This window comes from Pleurodeles waltl, chromosome 7 (genome assembly GCF_031143425.1).
Source record: "Pleurodeles waltl isolate 20211129_DDA chromosome 7, aPleWal1.hap1.20221129, whole genome shotgun sequence".
Classification (NCBI taxonomy): domain Eukaryota; kingdom Metazoa; phylum Chordata; class Amphibia; order Caudata; family Salamandridae; genus Pleurodeles; species Pleurodeles waltl.
In genome coordinates this window covers 1256353771-1256378401 of record NC_090446.1, presented here as the reverse complement: position 1 = coordinate 1256378401, position 24631 = coordinate 1256353771, and the positions used below count along the sequence as shown (strand labels likewise).

At 41.8% G+C, this 24631-nt stretch overlaps 1 protein-coding gene across 1 annotated transcript in view; it reads left to right on the top strand.

Annotated features, from left to right (window-relative positions):
* GLP2R (glucagon like peptide 2 receptor) overlaps positions 1–24631 on the top strand; it is a 754367-nt gene that overhangs the window by 365909 nt on the left and 363827 nt on the right. The window contains exon 3 of the mRNA XM_069200419.1: positions 24206–24310. Within this exon, the coding sequence (XP_069056520.1) occupies positions 24206–24310 (105 nt within the window). The remainder of the gene's footprint in view (positions 1–24205; positions 24311–24631) is intronic.

Genomic DNA, 24631 nt, shown 5'->3' with positions numbered 1-24631 from the left:
ACTGCAGCATTTCTTTTGCCACCCATAAGGAAATCAAACAATTCTTACACAGGACTGCCACTGCAGCCTGAGTGAAATAACGTTCATGTTATTTCACAGCCATTTTATACTGCACTTAATGAAGGTTAGATGCAAAGTTACTAAGTATGAGGGCACCCCGGCACTAGCCAAGGTGCTCCCACATAGTTCTGGGCAATTTTGCCGGACTTTGTGAGTGCGGGGACACCATTACATGCATGCACTACATATATGTCACTACCTATATGTAGCTTCACAATGGTAACTCCGAATATGGCCATGTAACATGTCTAAGATCATGGAATTGTCCCCCCATGCCAAATCTGGTATTGGGGTGCCAATCTCATGCATCCCCGGGTCTCCAGCATGGACCCCGGGTACTGCCAAACCAGCTCTCTGGGGCTTTTTCTGCAGCTACCGCTGCTGCCAACCCACAGACAGGATTCTGCCCTCCGAGGTCTGGGCAGCCCGGTCCCAAGAAGGCAGAGCAAAGGATTTCCTCTGAGAGAGGGTGTTACACCCTCCCCCTTTGGAAATAGGTGTTAAGGGCCTGAGAGGAGTAGCCTTACCAGGCCTCTGGAAATGCTTTGAAGGGCACAGATGGTGCCCTCCTCGCATAAACCAATCTACACCGGTTCAGGGAACCCCTAGCCACTGCTCTGGTGCAAAAAAGGACAAAGGAATGAGGAGTGACCAGTCCCCTGTCCATCACCACCCCAGGGGTGGTGCCAGGAGCTCCTCCAGTGTGTCCCAGACCTCTGCCATCTTGAATCCAGAGGTGTGAGGGCACAGTGGAGGCCTCTGTGTGGCCAGTGCCAGCAGGTGACATCAGAGACCCCACCTGATAGGTGCTTACCTGACTAGGTGGCCAATCCTCCTCTGAGGGCTATTTAGGTTCTCTCCAGTGGGCCTTTCCTTAGATAACGACTTGTAAGAATTTATCAGAGTTCCTCTGCATCTCCTTCTTCGACTTCTGCCAAGGATCGACCGCTGACTGCTCCAGGACACCTGCAAAATCGCAACAAAGTAGCAAGAAGACTACCAGCTACATTGTAGCACCTAATCCTGATGGCTTTCTCGACTGTTTCCTGGTGGTACATGCTCTGGGGGCCTTCACCCTGCACTGGAAGCCAAGAGGAAAGCTCCAGCAGGCACCAAATTTCAGCGTCAGCAGTACTCTGGGACCCCTCTTATCCTGATGAGTGTGGCCCCTGGAACACAGGTGATGGACCCACGTGACCCAGACTGTCCAGTGGTTCAACTGTCCAAATTTGGAGGAGGTAAGTCCTTGCCTCCCCTCTCCAGACAGTAATCCAGTGCACGACTGCTAGGGCTTCTGTGCACTTTTGCCAGGCATCCTTCATGAACAGCCTAACCCATGTCCCCAGCAGTCCGTCCTGCATTGCTCAACTCATTGAGTTGACCACCAGCTTTGTGTGACCTTCCTTTGTAGTGTTGAGACGACCGCTGTGCTCAGTTTTCTTGAACCCGTGTTCAAATATTTCTGCAGGTGCTGCCTTCTGCATGGGCTCTCTGTATTGCTGAGGGCCCCATCTGTCTTCTCTTCCAAGTGGCGACATCATGGTCCCTCCTAGGCCCGGGCAGCACATTTTCTTCATCTGTGACCTTTGCAGCTAGCAAGGCTTGTTTGCGGTCTTTCTCCAAAGAAACAACTCTGCACCCTCCAGCATTCCGTTGGACATCTTCTGTGCAAAGGAGAAGTTCCTGACCCCTTTTGTTGTTGCAGTATCTTCAGCTTCTTCCATCCGGAGGCAGCCATTTTGCACCTTCAGCTGGGGTTTAGTGGGCTCCTGCCCCCGACAATTTTGTGATTCTTGGACTTGGTCTCCTTCCTTTACAGCTCCTCAGGTCCAGGAATCCATCTTCAGTGCTTTGCAGTCTGTTGTGGTCTTTGCAGAATCTCCTATCACGAGTTTAGTGTGTTTTTGGGGAAGCAGGGTCACTTTACTCCTACGTTTCAGGGTCTTGGGGTGGGGTATTTTGGACACCCTTAGTGTTTTCTTACACTCCCAGCGACCCTCTACACCCTACACTAGGCCAGGGGCTCCTACGTGGTTCGCATTCTACTTTCTTAGTATATGGTTTGTGTTGCCCCTAGGCCTATTGCATCCTATTGTATTCTACAGTGTTTGCACTATTTTCCTAACTGTTTACCTACCTGATTTTGGTTTGTGTATATATTTTGTGTATTTTACTTACCTCCTAAGGGAGTATATCCTCTGAGATATTTTTGCCACATTGTCACTAAAATAAAGTACCTTTATTTTTAGTAACTCTGAGTATTGTGATTCTTATGATATAGTGCTATATGATATAAGTGGTATAGTAGGAGCTTTGCATGCCTCCTAGTTCAGCCTAAGCTGCTCTGCTATAGCTACCTCTATCAGCCTAAGCGGCTAGACCACTACTAATCTGCCAATAAGGGATAACTGGACCTGGCACAAGGTGTAAGTACCATCAGGCCCACTATAAGCCAGGCCAGCCTCCTACAATAGCTCAGTGCGATACTGCTTTTGTCACAGAGATCCACAGATCCTTTTGTTACAGTGCAATTTATAAGTTACAGTCATAATATAGCACAGTGAGTTATGAACTGCCATCAAAGAGCTGTGTGCAGACTGCATGGTACAGGTTAGAAAGTTATGTTTCTTCCCCATCTTTGATTAACCTAACTTTGCGAAAAATGGTGTGTTTTGGTAGAAATAAACTGTTATTGTTATTAGTTACCCCTACCTACTGTGTTACATTCAGAATCTTAGGTTTGTGCTTCTCCAGACTAAGCACTCTTAAAACATGCCTACCAGTATGGATGACGTATGAATCCTACACCTTGTAGACCCTTTGTCCTATGTAACATTTTCTAAACATTGATTTACACAAGTGTGATTTATTGTCTCTGTATGTGTGTGTAATGTAAAGTGCCCGACACCCTACGCTGTGAGGTGCTATAAAACAAATTAAATACATATCAGAGGGGGGCTATGAAGAGATGAGAGGCACTGTGAAAGAGTGATGATGAGGGAATCATTGAAAAGCCCCAATAAAGCTTATCATATCCTGGTACGCTGTAGGGTCATAATTTATTATGGTTTAAAAACTAATACAATTGAAAATATCATGAAAAATGTGTAGTAGAATGCACCATTTTGGGGGGCTGATCTGACAAAGTTTACCAGGGCTGCTTTAGGTTCCTAGTCATAGGCCATTTGCTTTAAAGATTTCTGGTATCCAATAGTTTTTATGAGGTAGGAGGAAGCAGGTTAGGTTTGCAAGAGGGGCAGTACAATTTCCTCTTCTTGCACTGTTACTATTTTCATAAATCTTTATTATTTATTACCAAACATTACATACCCTTTGACCATACCTGACAATACATGGTTGATCATTCAACCCACCTTGAGCCTCTCAGCCCTCAAATGGATTGATCAGTGCAGGACTTTAGAGCTATGTTTTTTTGTGATCCATGCAGCTACCTTTGAGAAAGCTCAAAGGCAGCAATAGCAAAGATACTGACATCCATGGCAGCTGATACCTCTGGATAATTCTAATTTCTGTGCTATAGGTGCATCATGGATAATCATACTTTCTGCTCTGTTTCTGTGCTTCATCAAGTGCTGTTAGCACAAACTTCTTTCCAAATATGAGTTGTTTTCAAGAGGCTGTGGTACTTGCCAAGAATATCAAAAGCATGAATATTTTGGAAGTTGGAATTCAAGGTTACCATGTAATACCACTAAATACGTCTTCAATAATATGTATTATAGTGCTGTCCAGATTATGAACCATACAACAACAGTAAAAGAACCTTCAACTGATCGTTGTGACCCAGCTTCTGCCATTGATCAAGGCATTAGTTCCCCCGAACTCAGAGTCTAGTTGCACCCCTGCTTCCAGACATCTCCTTGTAAAGCAGTGTCACAGTACAGAGAGTTTCTTGATAACATTCTGCCTGAGGGACACCATATTCTATACCTCAAATTCAGATTAGATATTTTCCCCACTACAGTGTATGTGTCAAAGTTTAATAGCAACCAAACATCCAGCAATGTATGTGACTGTGACATTGGGGGCTGTGATATGACATTGCATTTCATGCTGTTTTGCACAAAGTTTACAACTATTTTTTACAAGGAGCTACTACCATTATTTATGATTTTCTCTGTGTCAACATGCTCCAATGCACTTACACTTTGTTACAGAATTTTTGTGTCTATATAAAGTCATATTTAGGCTATGTAGCTACCAAGAGCAGAAATCCTGCATGACTACAGACTTTCAAATTTACATATGTTTTTCCCCCATGTATATTGCACTGAAGCATTTGCAATTTGTTGCTGACAATGACAATCTATGTTGTATATCTGTATCAAGGTAGGGTGGGAGGTGAGTTACATCCGACAAAGTATATTCTTGTTCATTATTCCAGGATGTTATGACTGTTGACTTTAATTGCTCCGAGCTTGCCCTTAGAGTAGCATTCATAATAGAAACAAAATCTATGGGATGAACTAGGGCTGTGAAACATCTCTCCATTTACTTTTTCCCTTTCTTCCTTCCCTTCTTAGTTCTTTTTTAACTTTTTATCTGTAATTTTATTTTTCTATGCTAATTTGTTATGGGTTATTGCCGTAAACAATAAAGATAATTATGAACCTACTTTCTCAAACAAATCCCCATCAGTTATAAAACACATTCATAGCCACACACTCTTACACCATCCAGCTTACTCATGCTCACTTTACAAGAGGACATTCATATTACATCAGTTATCTCTTCACCGACAAAAGGCTAAAGAGCCATTGCTTCAATAAAGCTTGGCTGATATCTACCTTAGCCTCCTCCTTGATTTGCCCATGCCTGATGGCTATATTACTCTAGATCAGATTTGCAGCAGCAAAACAGACTTTATCACTCACAGAGTAGTCATTCGTCAAGCTCTACTCTGGGCATCACTACAGAACCACCACCTTCAGATAGGTTATTAGCTTCCCTCTCGCTATTGCTCTCACAATGACTTTCACCTTAGCAGCCTTCCATGGACTCCTAATGTCATAAAACATTAGACAAAGACTAATAAGGTGCTGCTTCCCAAAGTCTTCCTAAGGGAGTTTCTTTGACCACTCCCTCTATTTCTAAAATCTGACCAAAATTCGATGTTGCATCTTTAAAAAAGGTACTAGGTAACTGACTGCAATAAAGGAGACATGGGACCTGATTACAACTTTGGAGGAAGGTGTTAATCCGTCCCAAATGTGACGGATATACCACCAGCCGTATTACGAGTCCATTATATCCTATGGAACTCGTAATACGGCTGGTGGTATATCCGTCACATTTGCATTCTCTCCACCACATACACTGGGGAGACTGGGAGGAGCAAGACACAGATGGTGCAGGGAGTGGGGAGAAGAGCAAAGAAAGGGCGAATTAAATTGGTTAGTTAGTTACTTCATACAAGAAAGATCATGCACTATGCTAGAAACCCATGGGTTTGACAGCACTTAGTGGCATAAGGTCAAACATTTTCTGTCCAGTGCACCTCAAAACCAAGGGCACCTACTTCATAATAGCGGAGGAGCATAACCCCCCTGCTCAGAGTCAGTCAGTGAATAATAAAATGATAATAAAACATTTTTTTTTGACTGACTGAGCCAATGGAATCTAAGGCCAGGCTTGGCCATGGCAGGGAGGAGGAGTGGTGGCCAATTTAAGTGGGCATGTCCATTTGGCCGGCTGTCTTAGCATGGCCAAATCAGCATGCCCACCTATATTTCTCAAACCCAACTATGTTACACAGCCTGGTGGAGAAAAGGCAAATGAGCATCAGAGCAGCCCACTCAGGCCAATCCTGGTTCTGCTCTCATACTTGGTATAGCATGAGAGCAGGTTCTGGATTGGGTGTGGAGCCTGTGCTTGTGGCCCATGCCGGGAGGAGAGGGACATCGAGGCAGTTGATAGATTAATTATATATCCCTTAACCCTACCACTTTGGATTGGCAGCAGTGCCACTGCCCAAAACTCCACAGCATGATATGAAAGCATCTGACAACGTTGGTGAATGAGCTTGTGACAATTCTTTGTGACAACAAGCAGTTGAAAGTCTGGGAGAAGACTTGGGGGAGGATGTAGTTTTAGGGCCAGAGCTTCCAAGTTTAAAACTGAGGAATCAAGTTTGAGACTGAGCCTTGACTCAATATCCTGTGATTCTGAGCAAATCCCAATCTTCTTGTGCCTAAAAAGTGACTGTGCCTTTGTGTACTGGTGCTCATGTAAAATACCTTTGGGTCGAATTTGCATTACATAAAACTACAAACATAAATAATATCTGTAGGGCCTGCTCTTGGTGGCTGCCAGCAGTCAATGTGTTCATGGAGTACTCTGAGAGTGACCCTCTAGGCTCTTCATCTCACCTAAGGCAACTGATTATACATATGAGAGCTATCACTGAACATCATTGCCATTCTAAAATGGCCACTACATCCTTGTCCAGTCCTTGTGTTGCACTTAGTCTGTTGCTATGTCAAATACTAAAGTGTCACTGGGAGCAATGCTTCAGACCTCTGTCCATTGATGTCAATCGTTGACTGCAGCAGCAGTGCCTGCAGGGTGCTGTACCACACAATTCTTAACACAAAGAAAGAAGCACCAACTTTGTCTAGTTCAGTTGACCCTCTCCGATGCCATCACCATCCTTTCTCATGCAGACCCCAATATGTCAACTGCCACTGCCAACAAAGCAATTGCTGAATAGGGCTGGTAAATTGACTCACTTTTTGTATTCTCTCAACTGGGCTGATCCAATATGTGAATGACACTCCATCAACATAGTGGTTGCAGAGAGCTGACCCAAAAGTTCTTCATAGAAAGGATCACAAAAAATAATTCACTTTTTCATAAATGCACATTTTAATAACTTCTTACCTATTAAATGCTTACAAGGGCTCTAAAATGTTGCCTCACAGTTCTTTTCTGCACATATTTTTTCTTATATACATGGTCTATGTTAGGCTGCCAAATCTGTCTCTAAGCAGAATTAACACAATTTGGTAAAATGTTGTTCTCATAGATTCTTTATAATGTTGCCCTTTCCATGCCATGAAGAGTATGGGAAGCCTTTCACATCGAAATTACAGATCCCCATATAGGACACCTCCTTAAATGCATGGCGTGCTGCTAAATTAATGACACATATAAGAATTAATATAATACGTGTCAAAATAAATATGATGCGTGGCAGAATGAATTTGACTTGTACCAGAAAAAATATCAAATATAGCAGAGTGAATATGCTACGTGGTTATTAATAGGAATAGCACACCTTCTAAATTGAATAAGAGAGATACTGAAGTATATATCAATCATACTGAAATTAATATGGCCCTAACTGTAAACAATATAGCAAACACTGAAAAGAATAAAATATGCATCAAAAAGAATGGGACATTTCCTGAAATAACTGGCATATGCCAACTGGAATATGGCACGAGGTGAAATGAATATGGTAAATTGAAATGAATATCAGTTACAGCAGTGAATACATTATATTCTGAAAAGAATATATTGTACACTGAAAATATTATTACACACCTTGAAATGAACATTATACATGTTGCAATGACTACGAATTGAGTTGAAATGATCAATACAGAGATTGGAATGAATATGAGAAATACAGAACGAATATGAGATGATTTAAATGGAATATGACTTGTGTTGAAAATAATGTAATCCCCATTGAAATGAATTTGACATGCTTAAAATTAATATAACCAACACTGAAATTCACATGACATTCATCAAAATGAGATTAGCGTGCAGTGAAATTGATATGGTACATATTGAAATGGATATAACATAGGTTAATATGGACAAGATGTATGGTAAAATTCATCTGACAAGTGTTAATATGAGTATTACATTTGGTGAAACAAATATAACCTCAATTGAAAAGAATATGACATGTTACAATTAATATGACAATTACTAACATGAATTGAAATGGATTTGATTTTTGTTAAAATGAATACTAGAAGTTGTATATGAGTGCAACATCCATTGAATATAATATGTCACATGCTAAGCTGAATGTGAAATGCCTTGAAATTAATGTTAGACCTGTTAAAAAAAATATTAAAATGCATTTGACAAATGCTTAAATTACAATGAGCCTTGTTAAAATGAATATGGCATGCTCTGAAATGAATATGATACACATTGAAATGAATATGACATGTATTGAAATAATTATAAATGTGTTGAAATGTACATGACCCATGCTAAAAAGAATATTTCAATTGTTAATATGAATATGATATCCAGCGAAATGAATATGACATTCTGTGAAAGGATTATGCCACATACCAAAATGAATATAAAACACTTTTTAATGCGGATGTAACCTGATAAAATTAAGATGGCCCACATCAAACTTAATAACATTTGTTAAAATGAAGGTCATTTTTTGAAAAGGAATATGAAAGTGTGGAATAAATGTGGCATGCATTTGAATGAATAAGGCAAGAATATGACTTAAGTGTAAATGAAAACACCATGCATTAAAGTTATGTTGATTTACATTAAAATTAATATTAGATGTTGAAATTAATATCACATGTTCTGAAAGTATACGATATGGACTAAAATGAGTGAATTAAAAAGAACATAACAAATATTTAACCGAATATAAAAGCAGAAAGTATTGTTTACCATACATCCTTTACCATGCATAGGTTTGCCACACAGTACCTCACTATGCAGGGATGTATTTTTTTAAATAACATAATTTTTTTAGTGCTGTTCGTGGTAAAGGGATGCGAGGATGATTTTAGGATTTGAGGATGGATAGAGGTTAAGGAAGGTAAGGGTAATTTTACAATTTAGAGTAGAGCACAGGTGTACACTGGAGTGGCCTAGACTGGCCTGGCAGACAGTGCAGTGGGGTAGATAGGAAAACCTTACAGTGGAGTGGCGTGGATTGCAGTGGCATACAGTGGAATAGCATAGAGTGGAGTAGTGGAGTGGAGTGCAGTACAGTGGAGTGGCTGACAGAGGCATAGGGTACAGCAGAATGTCATACAGTGCAATGGTTTACAGTGGAATAGCGTAGAGTGGAGTGGTGTACAGTAAAGTAACATAGAGTATAATAGCATACAGTGGAGCAGCGTACAGTGGAGGGGGGTATAGGGGAATACCATACAGTGTACTGACGTAGAATGGAGATGTGTCTAGTGTAGCGTAATAGTGTAGAATGGAGTGGCATAGAGTGGAGTGACTTAGAGTTGAATAGCGTATAGTGGGGTGGCGTACAATGGAATGGCTTGGAGTTGAGTGCTTGCAGTGGAGTGGCATTGGGTGAATTAGTGTACACTTGAGTGGCATCAGTGATCAGTGGAATGTCATAAAGTGAAGTGGTGTATAGTGGATTGGCGTACAGTGGCACAGAGTAGAGTGGCACATGGATGTAGTTGAAATATAGCATGAATGTAGATTATGGTGTGCAGCATAGTGCAAAACAGAGAACTGAGCTGCCTTGTATTTCTCCAGATTTTCCAATCAATGCAGGGCCACGCATGGTGGCCTTGCATTGCTTTGTGCATCTGATTTAAGTATTGCATTGCTCATGCAACACTTTGTGTGTCGCAAGGGTATGTAATACAATACTTCAAGTAGGCCTAACTTATATATTGTGCCCTGATATACCAGCGTGAAACCTGGCTATGACAAGGCAGCATACTAATAGCTACTGGCTATCTTTACAAAATTAAAAGGTAGCCTTATTGTCTTTAAAACAGTTTAGCTGTGTTCTAGGTAAGGGTCCTAGATATAGGTAACTAGTAGGTTTAATTGTTGTTTGATACATATTACCACTTTATTAAACCAGAAGAAGGTTGTTTAGGAACTCATTTATATATTGGTGGTCTGCCCGCCCTCTGCCGAGGAGATGAAGTAAATTACTCTGTCGCCCACTCCAGTGGACATTTCAAAAATTGACAGGAACCACATTCCCTCTCCGCTAACATTTAATTTAGACCCTAAGCATGATAGAAGCGAAGTAAAGAATGAGGAGTGAAGCAGAAGGGAAGGGCTGCAGAATGAGAAGTCAGGAGAGAGGTAGGATGAGTATTGGATTAGGACTGATGGGTGAGTGCTAAGGAGTGAGAGAGTATACATGAGGAGTAATTCATGTGGAGAGATGAGGGATGAGGGCTGATAGATAAGAACTAAGTTGAGACATGAGTTAACCATGAAAGCAATATATGAGGGGAAAGGATATGAAGTGAGGGATGAGTAATCAGAAGCGAGAGATGAAGACTTATGACAGGTATAAGGAATGGGGTAAGAAGAATGAGGAGTAAGATGAGCAGTAAAGTATAGGTAGCGAGAAATTTTAATTGAGAACTGGGTACTATGGAGAGCAAAATAAAAAGTGAGAGATTAAAAAATAGGGATCTGTCATGCAATGTGAATACTGTGTACTGAGGAAGTAATGAATGAATGACTAATGAGGACAGTCGGAGTGAGGGATAATAAGTACATGATTGGGGTAATGGGTGACAAGTGAGGAATTAGGAGAGAGGGACAAGGGCTGGTTAGTAAGGCATATGGAATAAAAGATGAAGCTTGAGGAGTGAGAGATGGGAAATGAAAGTGTGAGGATCAAAAGCTTATGAATGAGGACATTTGAGTGTTTTAAAAAACTGTTGATTCACTAGTATAGGAACATTGTTAAAAATAGTAAAGTAGGTTGGGTAAGATGACCATCTTAATAAAGGCAATTCTGCCTAACAGCAAAATCAGGAGTTGCACCAAACAGCGAACCTGCACTTTGATGTGTGTTACAGCTGTCCTATAGTTATCCATGATCAGCATGGTTGATCCGCACAACCAAAGCTTCTACTCCAAATAGAGGAAAATTTGATCCTGAGACAGCATTGCCTGTGTTAATGGGAGAATTGTGCATTTAAACCAATTGATTGCACTACACAATAGTGCTTCACTTTATGTGGCCTCTCAGGTGACTGGGCTGATGTTTTCTATTGGGTTGGCTAGGTGAAGCGTGATATCTTCAACATAGAGAGACAATATAAGATTTTGTGGGGATATATCTGCTTTTAATTACAGGGTACCCATATCATGATTAAAATTCAAAGGTGTGGAATGTTTATGAAAATCTAATGACTTCAACATCCTATATTGCTGGCATGTTTCAGATAAAACATTCTGCCTATACGGGTCATTCAGCTTTCATCAGGGCTTCTCTACCTTCCTGCCAAGGGTTAAATATTCAAGAAATACCAATAGCCATTGTTATTACTGAATCCCTGCATCTGTCCAGAAAAAGATCATATCTGAGTTCCAACCTAGTTGATTGTGTCTTTGGGGGAGGGGAGAGAACAGAAGGGGCTTCAGTCTCCTAAATTCCCAGGAAAAATATGTCATGGCAAGCACTCAGCATGGCCTAGAGTGGCACTACCCCACCCCTCAAGCCTTGGTTCTATCTGGGGAGCCTCCATCTTATTATCAGTAGTCCTTGGACAAACAAGACTGGAGGAAATCAGGTGCAATTGTCAAGTGGCTGCCTCAATCAGAGGTTTTACAATATTTCATGTAGAGAAAGTATTTGAAACTTGTTTAAACTATGTCACTCTAGCCCTCAATGGGATAGGAGACCCATGCAGAGACACAGGCAGCCTTTGAGTTTTTGATGAGTTTCTGTACAAAAGGCACAGCGCTTTGATGAGTCTGGAAAAGGTAAGGCCTGTTGCAATGCATGGTCATAAGTCACCTCTGATACAGCATTGCAAACTGTATTTCAGCTTGGCAGAGTTTTCACTTGTCGAATACTCAAGCCAGTCCTTTTGGACTCTTAGCTTGAAATCCAGAAAGATGGAGGGATTGGAGTCCTTGTGCATCAGGATGACAAAGTCTGCTTTCCTCAGGCAGAGCTGCATTCTGATCACTAAAATTGAGCATTCTAGAGATACTCAGGCTTAAGGTGAGATTCTAGGGCCCAGAGATTGGTGAGCCCCTTTCACAGCAAAAAATGTGAAAAGCTGCCAGCTTCAAAGAGAGAGTTGAAATGCCATATTGCCTATGTTTGTTGTCTTACGCATACGTATGATCCACAGTTTGTTGCAAAATTATCTGGCTCCAAGTGTTTGTTCTTAACTTTTATGACATTTAGGACTTTACTGGTGCTTACTATTTGTTTGTGATATACAGTTCTGTTGTCCTTGAGAGTGGAAATTCAACTTTCAGCTGTAGAAATCCATTTTTCTTCCTTGCTGAGAGCAGTGGTAAGCTTTCCTGCTCTGGAATAAGGCATTTCAATCTTGCTATCTATAGACGTCAGCCTTTACTGGATATGCACTAGGTGTAACTTCATGTCAAGGCCATCCGTTTCGACAGTGGCTCCCTGAGAGAATAATGTGTGTTCTAATGAGTGAGATATGCCTGTTTTCTTTTTGTCACAGTGCAAATTAGCTTACATAGTGTCAGCCTTTCCCATCATGCATACAAGGGTGTAGACAGCTGGGGCTACTCCATTCATTGTTGGGTTACAATGTATGAACATTGGAGGATAATGTGGCTGCTGGGGAACCTCAGGTATGAGTAAAGGCTGCACGTCCTACAGTATATAAGTTGCAGATTTCACCTTTCTCACTGCGGTCCTCCTCTCTCGGGCTCACCCTCATGTTGATTGGGCGAGTGACTGGAAACCTGGCAGGATATTACACAATGAATACATTGGGGTCCATTTCCGCTTTTGCTCCAGGCACTGGAGGTCCAGTGGGCTCACCCCAAGGTTAGTTCCAGAAGTGCGACACAGCAGGCAAATAATTTGCAGTGGGACCAACATATGCTGTATAGCATCTGTACATAGCACAGGGGTAACTCTGACTTCACTGGGAAGTATAGGCCTCCTTGGTAATCATCAGCAACAGGCCCAGATATGGGGGGCCCTGTCCTGACACAAGACATCCAGAAACTCCTCAAAATTGTCTCACCAGTGGTCAATACCTTCAAGGAGAGCAACGCCATGCCAACATGTCCCCCAATACCAGGAAGCTTGAGCTCTTCACCCCCCAGGGCACTCACACATCTCCATTGGCCCACCTTTGTAACCTCTTCAGTGCCTGCTTTATGGCTGCTGCCTGCCATCACTGCAGAGGTGAGAAAGTGGTGTGACCTAGCTTTTTCACATGGAATCATGTCCAGAAGCCAGGCCAATGCAGGCCGCGTCAACTGGCCTGGCATTTGCCACACCTCATCACCAGCACTCCAGTTCAGGCTGTCTATTTCAGAGTGTGGCATGGTCCACCATCTTGGAACTAACCAGGCTTGATGTCTCATTCTGCATCTCTGATTTGATATTCTTTACCCTTTAACCTAATTTCCTCATTTATCAACTTTTAGTCTTCATCCTTTATACTCCTCATTCCCCACCTCTCGTTCCTTAAGCTTCATCACTTATTCTTTATGCCTTATTAACTAGCCATTGTCCCTCTCTTCTCATTCCTCACATGTTATCATTTACCTCTAATTACTTACTCATCATCTCTCCCTCCTAATGTCCTCATTTATCATCCATTAAATACTTCCTCACCACAAAGTATTCATACCTCATGCCCGAACCCTCTTTCTGAATCTCTCACTTCTTGTTCTGCACTCTACAGCATTGATTCCTCATTTTTAATTTCTCACTACTCATCCTTTCCTCCTTGTTTTACTCCTTATACTTCCTACCTCATTCTTTATACCCCACTCATTAGACCCCAGCTCTCGCTCCTGAATACTTATCCCTCATCCTTCCCCCTCCTTGTTACTTTCATGGTTAACTCATTTCTCACTTTATTTCTTATCCATCATCCCTCATCTCTCCACATCATTTACTCCTCATGTATCCCCTCTCACTCTTTAACACTCACTCATCAGTCCTTATTCATTACTCAACCTACCTCTCTCCTAACTTCTCATTCCTCAGCCCTTCCCTTCCTCTTCACTGCTAATTCTTTACTACACTTCTATCATGCGTAGGGTCCAATTTAAATGTTAGCAGAGAGGAAAGAGCAGTTCCTGTCAATCCACTGGTAGACATTTTTAGATTTGGCAGCCAGCACCTCCGTCAGTGCAACAGAGTAAGAACTCCATCACCCTGGTGGAGGACAAACCGATCACCAAAATATAAATGAGGTCCTAAATGCCCTTCTGGTTCACACTTTTTGCCTTACCCTTCCCACCTCCTTCCTCTGTCCTCAAACCTCATCTCTTGCTATCAATCAACAATCCGCCATTCCTCATACATATGTCATCTTTCACCTCTCAACCCTTCACATCCATCAGTCTGCATTACTTAACCTTTGTTTTAATTGTCATGCCTCACCCCATCCCACAGTTGCCCCTCCACATCCCTCATCCCTTATTCCACTCACTCTTCATCACTTACTTGTCAAACTTAATTTCTTCGCTCTCCTTTCCTCACTGATCATGTATTCCCCTCTGAGAAATTAGTGGAATGGACAAATGATACCTTAAAATGTATTCCACACTGTCCATTTTAGGACATGCTGATCACTTACATCTCATGCCTCAGTTTTCCTTCCTCATTCCGTAGCCTGTTGCCCTCACCCCTCTTTCTTTGCTTCTCATACTTTTTTTTAATCAACCATCATTCTTCATTATTATCCATCATTCCCCAGTGGTAGGCCCTGATATCTAACTCCCCATCCTTCATTTTTCATTTTTAACTCTCAACCTTCACTTCTAATTTCTCCTTTTTCCAATCTCACTCCTCAACCCTCACTTCTCATCTTTTATCTCAGCCCTCACTGGCCTCCTCCTTCCCTCAATCCTCATGACTCAATCCTCATCCATTAATCCTCTCTCCTAGTTCTTCAGTAACTCACTCACTTTCCTCACTCTTCTTCCCTCAGTCCACATCCTTGACACCTGATTTCTTACTCTTCAGCCCTGATCAATCACTGCTCACCCATCCTCTCTTCAACAGTCACACTGGACGAATTATGTTTTCCTAAAATGTCTATGCAGTACTGAGGTAACACCTAGAAATCATGTGCTACTTACAAATTTTAAACAATAACAAAAAAATGTAAAAACAAAAAGTTGCTAGATACTCGCATGGTACACACTAAACTTGTTTTAAAAATATTTTACAAAATATATAGAAAAACTTTCCTACCTACTGCCACTTTAGTAAAGTGGTCATAAGTTGCGGACAGCAATGAAACCTACTAGTTACCTATATCTAGGGCCCTTAACTAAAACACAGCCAGACTGTATTAAAAACAATCAGACTGCCTTTTAATTTTACAAAGACAGCCATTAGTCAACCATATATTGCCTTGTCATGACCATGTACCAAGCTATACAGTGAAGTTGCAGTGCTATACCAGGGCACAATAAATAATTAAGGCCTACCTGTAGTATTGTATTGCATTACTCTTGCATCACACGTGGTTTCACATGGGTGACACAATAACTTAAATCAGATGCACAAAGCAAAGCAAAGCCACCATGCTTGGCCATGCATTGTTTGGTCAATCTGAAGAAATGTAAGGCAGGGCAATTCGCTGTTTTGCGTTACTCTTCATACAATAACCTACATTCCTGCTATATTTCAACTACATCAATATGCCACTCCACTCTATGCCACTGTACGCCTCTCCACCATACGCCACTCCACTTTATGTTATTCCACTTTAATCCACTCCAGTGTACGCTGTTCCACCCTATGCCACTCCACTGTATGGCATTCCACTGCATGCCATTCCATTGTACACCACTCCACTATGCGCTATTCCACTCTAAGCCACCCCACTGTATGCCACTCAACTCTACACTATTAAATGGTAAGCAATTCCAATGTACGCCACTACTCTGTATGGTATTTCACTCTACCCCGTTCTACTGTACTCTACTCTGCTATAAGCTTTTCCACTCTATGCCACTCCAATGTGCACCACTTCACTCTACGCTATTCTGCTGTTTGCCACTCAACTGTATGACACTCTATTTTACACTATTTTATTGTACGCCACTCCACTGTATGCTCCTCCACGCTACACTACTCCACGGTATGCTATTCCTCAATATGCCACTCATATCTGCACCACTTCACTGTATGGTATTCCACTCTACCTCACTTCAATGTATGATGGGCCAGACCACACTGTACACCTGTTCTGTACTCTAAATTCTAAAACTGCCCTTACCTCCCTTTACTTCTACCCACTCTTAAACCATAAAATCACTCTTACCTCCCTTTTCCTGCACCTCAAAAAAGTATGCTTTTTAAAAAAAACATTTACCTAGTAAAGCAGTAGTAACATACTGTCTGATAAAGGTAAAAATATTTACCCATATGGTAAACCTATGCATGCTAAGGGATTTGTGGCAAAGGATGTTTCCTTCTTTTATATTCTATTAAATATTTGTTATGTTAATTTTAATTATTCCATTTTAGTCCATATCAGATACTTTCAGAATATGTAATATTAATTTCAATATCCAATATTAATTTTAAAGCAAATCAACATAACTCCAATGCATACCATTTTCATTTAAACCTGAGTCATATTCATTTAACAAAAACGTGTATTCTCAGTATGTGCTTTATTCATTGCAATGCATGCCTCACTTATCTCACATAGTTTCATGTTAATTTCAAAAGTCACATATTCATTTTATTGAATGTCATATTAATTTTGATGTGAGCCATATTAGTTTCAACAAGTTGCATACTCATTTAAGAGTAGTTCATATTCATTTTAATATGTGTCATATTCATTTCAATGAATATCATATTCACATTAACATTTGACATGCATTTAGCATGAGTGATATACTGTCACGACTCACGTGCTGCCTGCGCCTGGAATTTGCAGATCTGGTGGCGTGAATCTTCAATGTTCGGCTTTGGCCCAAAAAGGGGCGACTCTTTCTGGTAGCCACGGTGCTGTAGGCAATGGAGACACCAAGAACAGACCGTGCCCTTCAGAAAGTAGCGCCAGAGGGAAAAACCCCTTCCAAGGGGAAAAACCTCCAAACAGGAAAAGTCCTGGAGAAAAACAAGAACAACAAACAGGAATCCAAAAAGGAGCAAAAATCAGAAAATACAGAATGCTGAGTCCAAAACCAAAAGGCAAGGAAATCAGGAGCGAAGACACCAACTGAGCAGAAAGTGTTGCAGCGCAAGGAAAGAGAAAAAACACAGCCCTTATATACCAACAAACAGGAAGTGACCCACAGGAAGTAAAAGGACACCATCTTAGATAGGGAAACAATATATAGAACAGAATAGTAGAGGAACCATAGAGAATAGGGAACAAGGAATGCTGGGAAAGCACAGGAATCTGGGAAGGAGGAAAAGACATAAAGAAAGGCACACAACAGACTGCAAACAGAAGAAAGGACAAAGAAACGAAGAAAAACAGGTAAGAGGGTTCAGAGACCCCTGGGACAGTGAAAGGCAGAAGGAAGAACGAGGCCCCAAGCAAATCTGGGGCCTCGAAACGCGCAGGAGAGGCTGGGGGCGCGCCGCGTCTTAATAACGCGGTGCGCGGCCCGAGCCGAACGCCCGGTCGAAGTCGAGCTCTCGGCTCGCGCCGCACCGCGCGGCGCGACAGTAGGTCCCCCTCCCGAAGGCCCAGGTTTAAGAGGGAATAAACAGTGAAAGCGTTGAGTCAGGAGAGGAGCGTGAACGGAAGAGGCATCTTCCCATGAACATTCACTGAGAGGATAACCCTTCCAATGAATCAGATACTGAAGTCGTTTATGAAAAAGACGAGAGTCACAGATTTCCTGCACTTCATATTCAGGAGCATCATTCACAAGGACAGGAGGTGGACAAGGAAACTGACGTGAGTAAGGATCAGGCACATAAGGTTTAAGCTGAGAAACATGAAAAACCGGATGGATCTTCCATGTATGGGGTAAGTGAAGACGGACAGTGACAGGATTGACCAACTGGAGAATACGGAAAGGCCCATAGTAACGAGGTGTGAACTTGTTTTGAGAGAGACGTGAGGGCAAGAATTTGGAGGAGAGCCAGACTTTATCTTGCAGATGATAATTTGGATTGGTTGTACGTCTCTTGTCTGCAGCCTTCTTCATATACCTCTTGGTATGTAACAAATTAGATCGAATTAGTTTATGGAGTTGGAGAAGGCGTTTGGAGAAATAGTTAATAGCAGGTAGAGGAGAGTTGGATTGTGGAGAAGTAGGGAAAGAGGTAGGATGAAAACCATAGGAACAGAAAAAGGGAGTGACCTTGGAGGCACTATGGACTGAGTTATTGTAGGAAAATTCAGCTAAAGAGAGGTAAGTGCTCCAGTTACTTTGGGTAGAATTGCAAAAGCATCGAAGATATTGCTCTAGTCCTTGGTTCAGACGCTCAGTCTGTCCGTTGGTCTGAGGATGGAACCCTGAAGACAGGGCTCTATTCATATTCAGTGTTTTACAAAAATGCTTCCAAAATCGGGAGATGTACTGAGGTCCTCTATCAGAGATTATGGTATGTGGAAGTCCATCGAGACGGAAGACATGATCTATGAATATTTGACCTAGTTCTTGGGAAGTAGGCAGCTTTTTTAGGCCAGTGAAATGAGCCATCTTTGTGAAAGAATCCACTGTGACCATGATAACCCGGTTTCCTGCTGATGGTGGGAGCGAACACATAAAATCAGTAGAGATAGTATGCCATGGGGCCGATGGAACAGGCAAAGGTTGTAGTAATCCTGCCGGTCTGGTGTGAGGTATTTTGACTTGGGCACATATGGGACAGGCCTGAACGTATCTTCCCACATCCAGTTTCCAGGTAGGCCACCAAAAAAATCGTGAAAGTAATTCTTGTGTGGCTTTGATGCCTCTGTGACCAGCTACAGGGGAATCATGGCACATTTGTAATGCTTTCTTTTGCACCTTGTTTGTAGGGAGGAATATCAGGTCTTGGTAATAAAAATATCCTTGTTTCTTGTACAATAATGGTCTTAGTTCTTCTATGTCATGGTCCGATTGGTTGGCGTATTCTTGTTGTACTTCTTCCAAGAAAGACTGAGCCACTCCAATGATCTTACTGGGTTCTAGAAGATACTGGGATGAGGAAGGAGAACACTCTGGATATCGGCGAGACAGAGCATCAGCCAGAATGTTTTGGGATCCTGGAATATATGTAATATAAAAATCGTACTGACTGAAGAAAAAGGCCCAGCGGGCCTGACGACTATTCTGGCATACAAAATTTCTTAAACATTGTAAATTACGGTGGTCTGTCCTCACCTCAAATGGTTCCTTGGAACCCATCAGAAACTGCCTCCACTCAAGGCAGGCTGTTTTCAGAGCCAATAATTCCCTTTCAAGTACGGAATAATGTTGTTCAGCTGTGGAAAGGATATGAGACAAATAGAAAACAGGATGTTCAAGGCCATCATCCTCTTGTCGTTGGAGTAAGACAGCTCCGATGGCTCTCTCAGAAGCATCAGTTACTACTATAAATTGCTTGGTGGTATCTGGATGTCTTAAGATGGGGGCTTGGGTGAAGGCTCTCTTTAAGCTTTGAAAGGCTGCTTCAGCAGCCTCAGTCCAGACAAATCCCTTCTTTAAATTGTCCTTCTTTAAGGTGTGAGTTATGTGGCTAGTCTGACTGGCAAAGTCTAGAATGAATTGTCGATAGAAATTTGCTAAACCTAGGAAACATTGTGTTTCTTTTATGGTAGAAGGAGAAGGCCACTCTAGGATAGCTTGTACCTTTTCTTGGTCCATAGCTATGCCGGTGGGACTTAAATGATAGCCCAGATATTTGACTTCTGTTATGTCGAACTCACATTTCTCTGGTTTGCAAAATAGTTGATGATCACGAAGTCTTTGAAGAACTTGTTTCACATGGGAAGTATGGAGTTCAGGATTTCTAGAATAAATAAGAATGTCATCTAGGTAGATCACGACTGTCTGATTAAGTAGGTCTGAAAACACTGAGTCCATAAATCTCTGGAAGATTGCCGGGGCGTTAGTAAGACCAAACGGCATAACCCTATATTCAAAATGGCCAAATGGGGTCCTGAATGCTGTCTTCCATTCGTCGCCTTCTCTTATGCGTAAAAGGTGGTAGGCTCCTCGTAAATCCAATTTAGTAAAACGTTGGGCCCCTCTGATTGCTTCCAGTATGTCCCTGATGAGAGGCAAAGGATAACGATCTTTAATGGTGATTTTATTCAGACCTCGAAAATCCAGGCACGGACGAAGATCCTTAGTCTTCTTGGGCACAAAAAAGAGAGGGGCCCCAGCCGGAGACGACGATGGAACAATAAGACCACTCTGTATATTTTCGTCCAGATACTCCTTTAGAACTTCCCTTTCGGGTTCCGTGAGGGAGTACATCCTCCCAAAAGGAACAATTGTGCCGGGTTCTAATGGAATTGCACAATCATATTCTCGATGTGGAGGTAGCACAGGTTTTGACGGTTTTTGGAAAATATCCTGAAACTCCAAATAGTGGTCTGGGACCCCTTGGACCGTATTAATGGACATACCAGTGGCACCTTCAGTAGCTAAGGATCTTTTCGGAGACCAATACTTGTCGGAAGTAAAACAGTTCTCGTGACAAAATTGCGAAGACAAAGAGACTGTCCGGGTAACCCAATTTATATATGGGTTATGTCTAATGAGCCACGGAATTCCAAGAATGATGGTATGGTTAGGGGACGTAATAAGATCGAAGGAGATGTGTTCTTGATGGTTTCCCACCTGTAGACTTAACATCAGGGTAGTGGTGTCTACAGGACCAGAGGATATCAAAGATCCATCCACAGTGTGTACCTGTTCGGGTACTTCTTTTGCTTGAGTAGGAACTAGGTTAGCAGCAGCCCATGTCTTGTCCATGTATATACCACTAGCACCACAGTCTAGTAATGCCATAGTCTTTTCTTGACGACCGTCAGGAAGTTGTAACAGGACAGGAAAGATGAACAAGGCAGTTGTATTGTCATTAAAGGAGCTGATGGAAGGTATAGCTGTAGATCCCGTCCCCTCCCTTCTTACAGAGGACGGGAGGTGGCGTTTCCCGAAGGTCTGGACGGACGTACTGGACAGGTACGGAGTATGTGACCAGCAGAACCACAATACAGGCACAACCCTCTCTTGCGTCTGTCTTCTCGTTCACTAGCAGAGAGCGGACCTCGGGTAGTATCCACCTGCATGGGTTCCCCTTCGATGTCTCTAGCAGGAGTGCGAGGTTCCTCGGAACGCTGTAGGTATGCACGGGAGCTACTTGGTTGGGTAAACCCTCTACTCCTTTTCTTTTCCGATCTCCGTTCCTGAAGACGATATTCGATGGACAGTGCTTGATCCATCAGGCCACGAAGATCTTCCGCTCTGGTAGAATGCACTAGTTCATCCTTTATTTCTTCTTTGAGTCCTCTACGAAATAATGTGACCAGAGTACGTTCCACCCAAGTGGTCTCTGCCGCCAGCTGACGAAAACGGGTTATATATTGCAGGACGTCTTGGGAGCCTTGTTGGATGTCGCACAAGGCTTCTTCAGCGGAGGCTTCCAATCCAGGACGGCTAAACATTTGTTTGAAGCGACTCACAAAGGCGGAATAGTCTGACAATACAGGGTCGTCGGAGAACACCATCGGGGTTGCCCAGGCCAAGGCTGGGCCGGATAAGGCACTGATAAGATAACCCACCTTGGTCCTGTCGTGGGAGAATTGAGTAGGTCGGAAGGCGAAATACACCGTTAAAGCATCCAAGAACTCGCGAAGCTTGGTTGGTTCACCAGAGAAACAAGGGGTAGAAGCGGAGATTGTCGGAACATCACTGGTGCGGAGGGCCAAAGCCTGTCGTAACGCAGCATTTTCATTACGTAGTTGTTGCAACTCCTGGGCTTGTTGCTGAATCGTGGTTAACAGAGATTGCTCCGGATCTGCAGCAGCCGCCACTGTATTATCCATGGTGTTTGAGGACGTCGGAATGGTTAGGCGCTGCAATCTGTCACGACTCACGTGCTGCCTGCGCCTGGAATTTGCAGATCTGGTGGCGTGAATCTTCAATGTTCGGCTTTGGCCCAAAAAGGGGCGACTCTTTCTGGTAGCCACGGTGCTGTAGGCAATGGAGACACCAAGAACAGACCGTGCCCTTCAGAAAGTAGCGCCAGAGGGAAAAACCCCTTCCAAGGGGAAAAACCTCCAAACAGGAAAAGTCCTGGAGAAAAACAAGAACAACAAACAGGAATCCAAAAAGGAGCAAAAATCAGAAAATACAGAATGCTGAGTCCAAAACCAAAAGGCAAGGAAATCAGGAGCGAAGACACCAACTGAGCAGAAAGTGTTGCAGCGCAAGGAAAGAGAAAAAACACAGCCCTTATATACCAACAAACAGGAAGTGACCCACAGGAAGTAAAAGGACACCATCTTAGATAGGGAAACAATATATAGAACAGAATAGTAGAGGAACCATAGAGAATAGGGAACAAGGAATGCTGGGAAAGCACAGGAATCTGGGAAGGAGGAAAAGACATAAAGAAAGGCACACAACAGACTGCAAACAGAAGAAAGGACAAAGAAACGAAGAAAAACAGGTAAGAGGGTTCAGAGACCCCTGGGACAGTGAAAGGCAGAAGGAAGAACGAGGCCCCAAGCAAATCTGGGGCCTCGAAACGCGCAGGAGAGGCTGGGGGCGCGCCGCGTCTTAATAACGCGGTGCGCGGCCCGAGCCGAACGCCCGGTCGAAGTCGAGCTCTCGGCTCGCGCCGCACCGCGCGGCGCGACATATACATTTCAACACATCATTTATTCAATGCGTCATATTCATTTTTGATGTGCATCATATTAATTTCAGAGCTTGCCATATTTATGTTAGCAAGCATCTTTGTAATTTTAGCATTTGTTATATGCATTTTAACATGTGCTAAATTAATTTCAATGGTCTCGTTCATTTCAACGCATTTCACATTCAGCTCAGCATGTGTCTTATTCTAGTCAATGGATGTTGCATTCATATTAAACTTCTTGCACTAATTTTAACAAACGTCACATCCATTTCAACACATATAATATTAATTCCAATGTATATCATTTGAGTTTCAATGCATAGCACATTCATTTTGATGAATATCATGTTAATTTCAACCTTACTCATATTCATTTTAAACTTATATCAAATTCATTTCAAGGATGCTCATATTCATATTACTACATTCCATATTCATTTTAACATTTCATATTCTTTTCAATCAAGGTTATATTTCTTTCACCAAATGTCATACTCATATTAACACTTTTAACTGATGTCATATCCATTTCAATATGTATCAAATTATGCCATACTCATTTTGACAAAGTTCATGAGAATTTCAGTGTTGGTCATATTCATTTTAAGGCATGTCAATTCCATTTCAATGGGGCTTACATTGATTTCAACACAAGTCATATTCATTTTAAGTCATCTCATATTTGTTTCTGTATATTTCATATTAATTCCAGTCTTGGTAATGTTAATTTCAACTCAATTCATAGTCATTGCAACATGTGTAATGTTTATTTCAAGGTATGTAATATTATTTTCAGTGTACAATAAAATATTTTCAGACTGTAATATTTTCACTGCTGTAACTGATATTCATTTCAGTCTGTCATATTCATTTCAATGTATATCATATTCCTCTTGGCACATGTCAGCCAATTCAGGAAACGTCCCATTCTTTTTGATGCATAATGTATTCATTTCAGTGATTGCTAAATTGTTTATAATGAGGACAGTCTTCATTTTGGTATAACTGAGATATATTTCAGTAAATCTCTTATTCAATTCAGAGTGTGTTTTTCAAATTAATCACCAAGTAGCATATTCACACTACCATGTTTCGTATTTGTTGTGGTACAGGTCAGATTCATTCTGCCAGGTACCACATTTATTTTGACACTTTTTACTTTCATTCATGTATGTGTCATATTCATTTTGTAGCACGCTATGCATTTCAGAGGGTGTCTTACATGGATTTGTTACAATTTTTACATGAACAGCTTCCCATAGAAGAGCTGCTTTACAACGTTACCAATTCAAATGCTGTATGTGCTTAAGATGTTGCAGTAGGTGCTTCCCCATAAAAATTTGATCTGATTGTAACTTACACTTTTACTTTGTTTTCTAGGAATATATTGTAATGGAACATTCGATAACTATGCATGCTGGCCAAGATCTTCACCTGGAAACATATCAGTGCCTTGCCCTTGGTACCTACCGTGGGTAAAGACAGGTGAAGTAACTAGCAGTTTTTATCTTAATGCAGCCTAATTGCAGCTCTCAGGATGAATTTCAAGGGGATTGTATTTACCTAGTGACCATTAATATTACATAAAAACAGATTTTCTTTAAATAATACTGATCACCATGTCATGTGACTGCAACCTAATCCCATGTTAGTCGTTAAAACCACATGACAAAAGATTTCATATGAAGTTGTGTATTTCAGAATGACTGCACCAGTCACAGCATATTTGTAGCACGTCAAGTAAATTGTGGTGATGTTATTTCTCATATATTGTTTTTTTTATATATCCGAAGGAAAGGTGACATC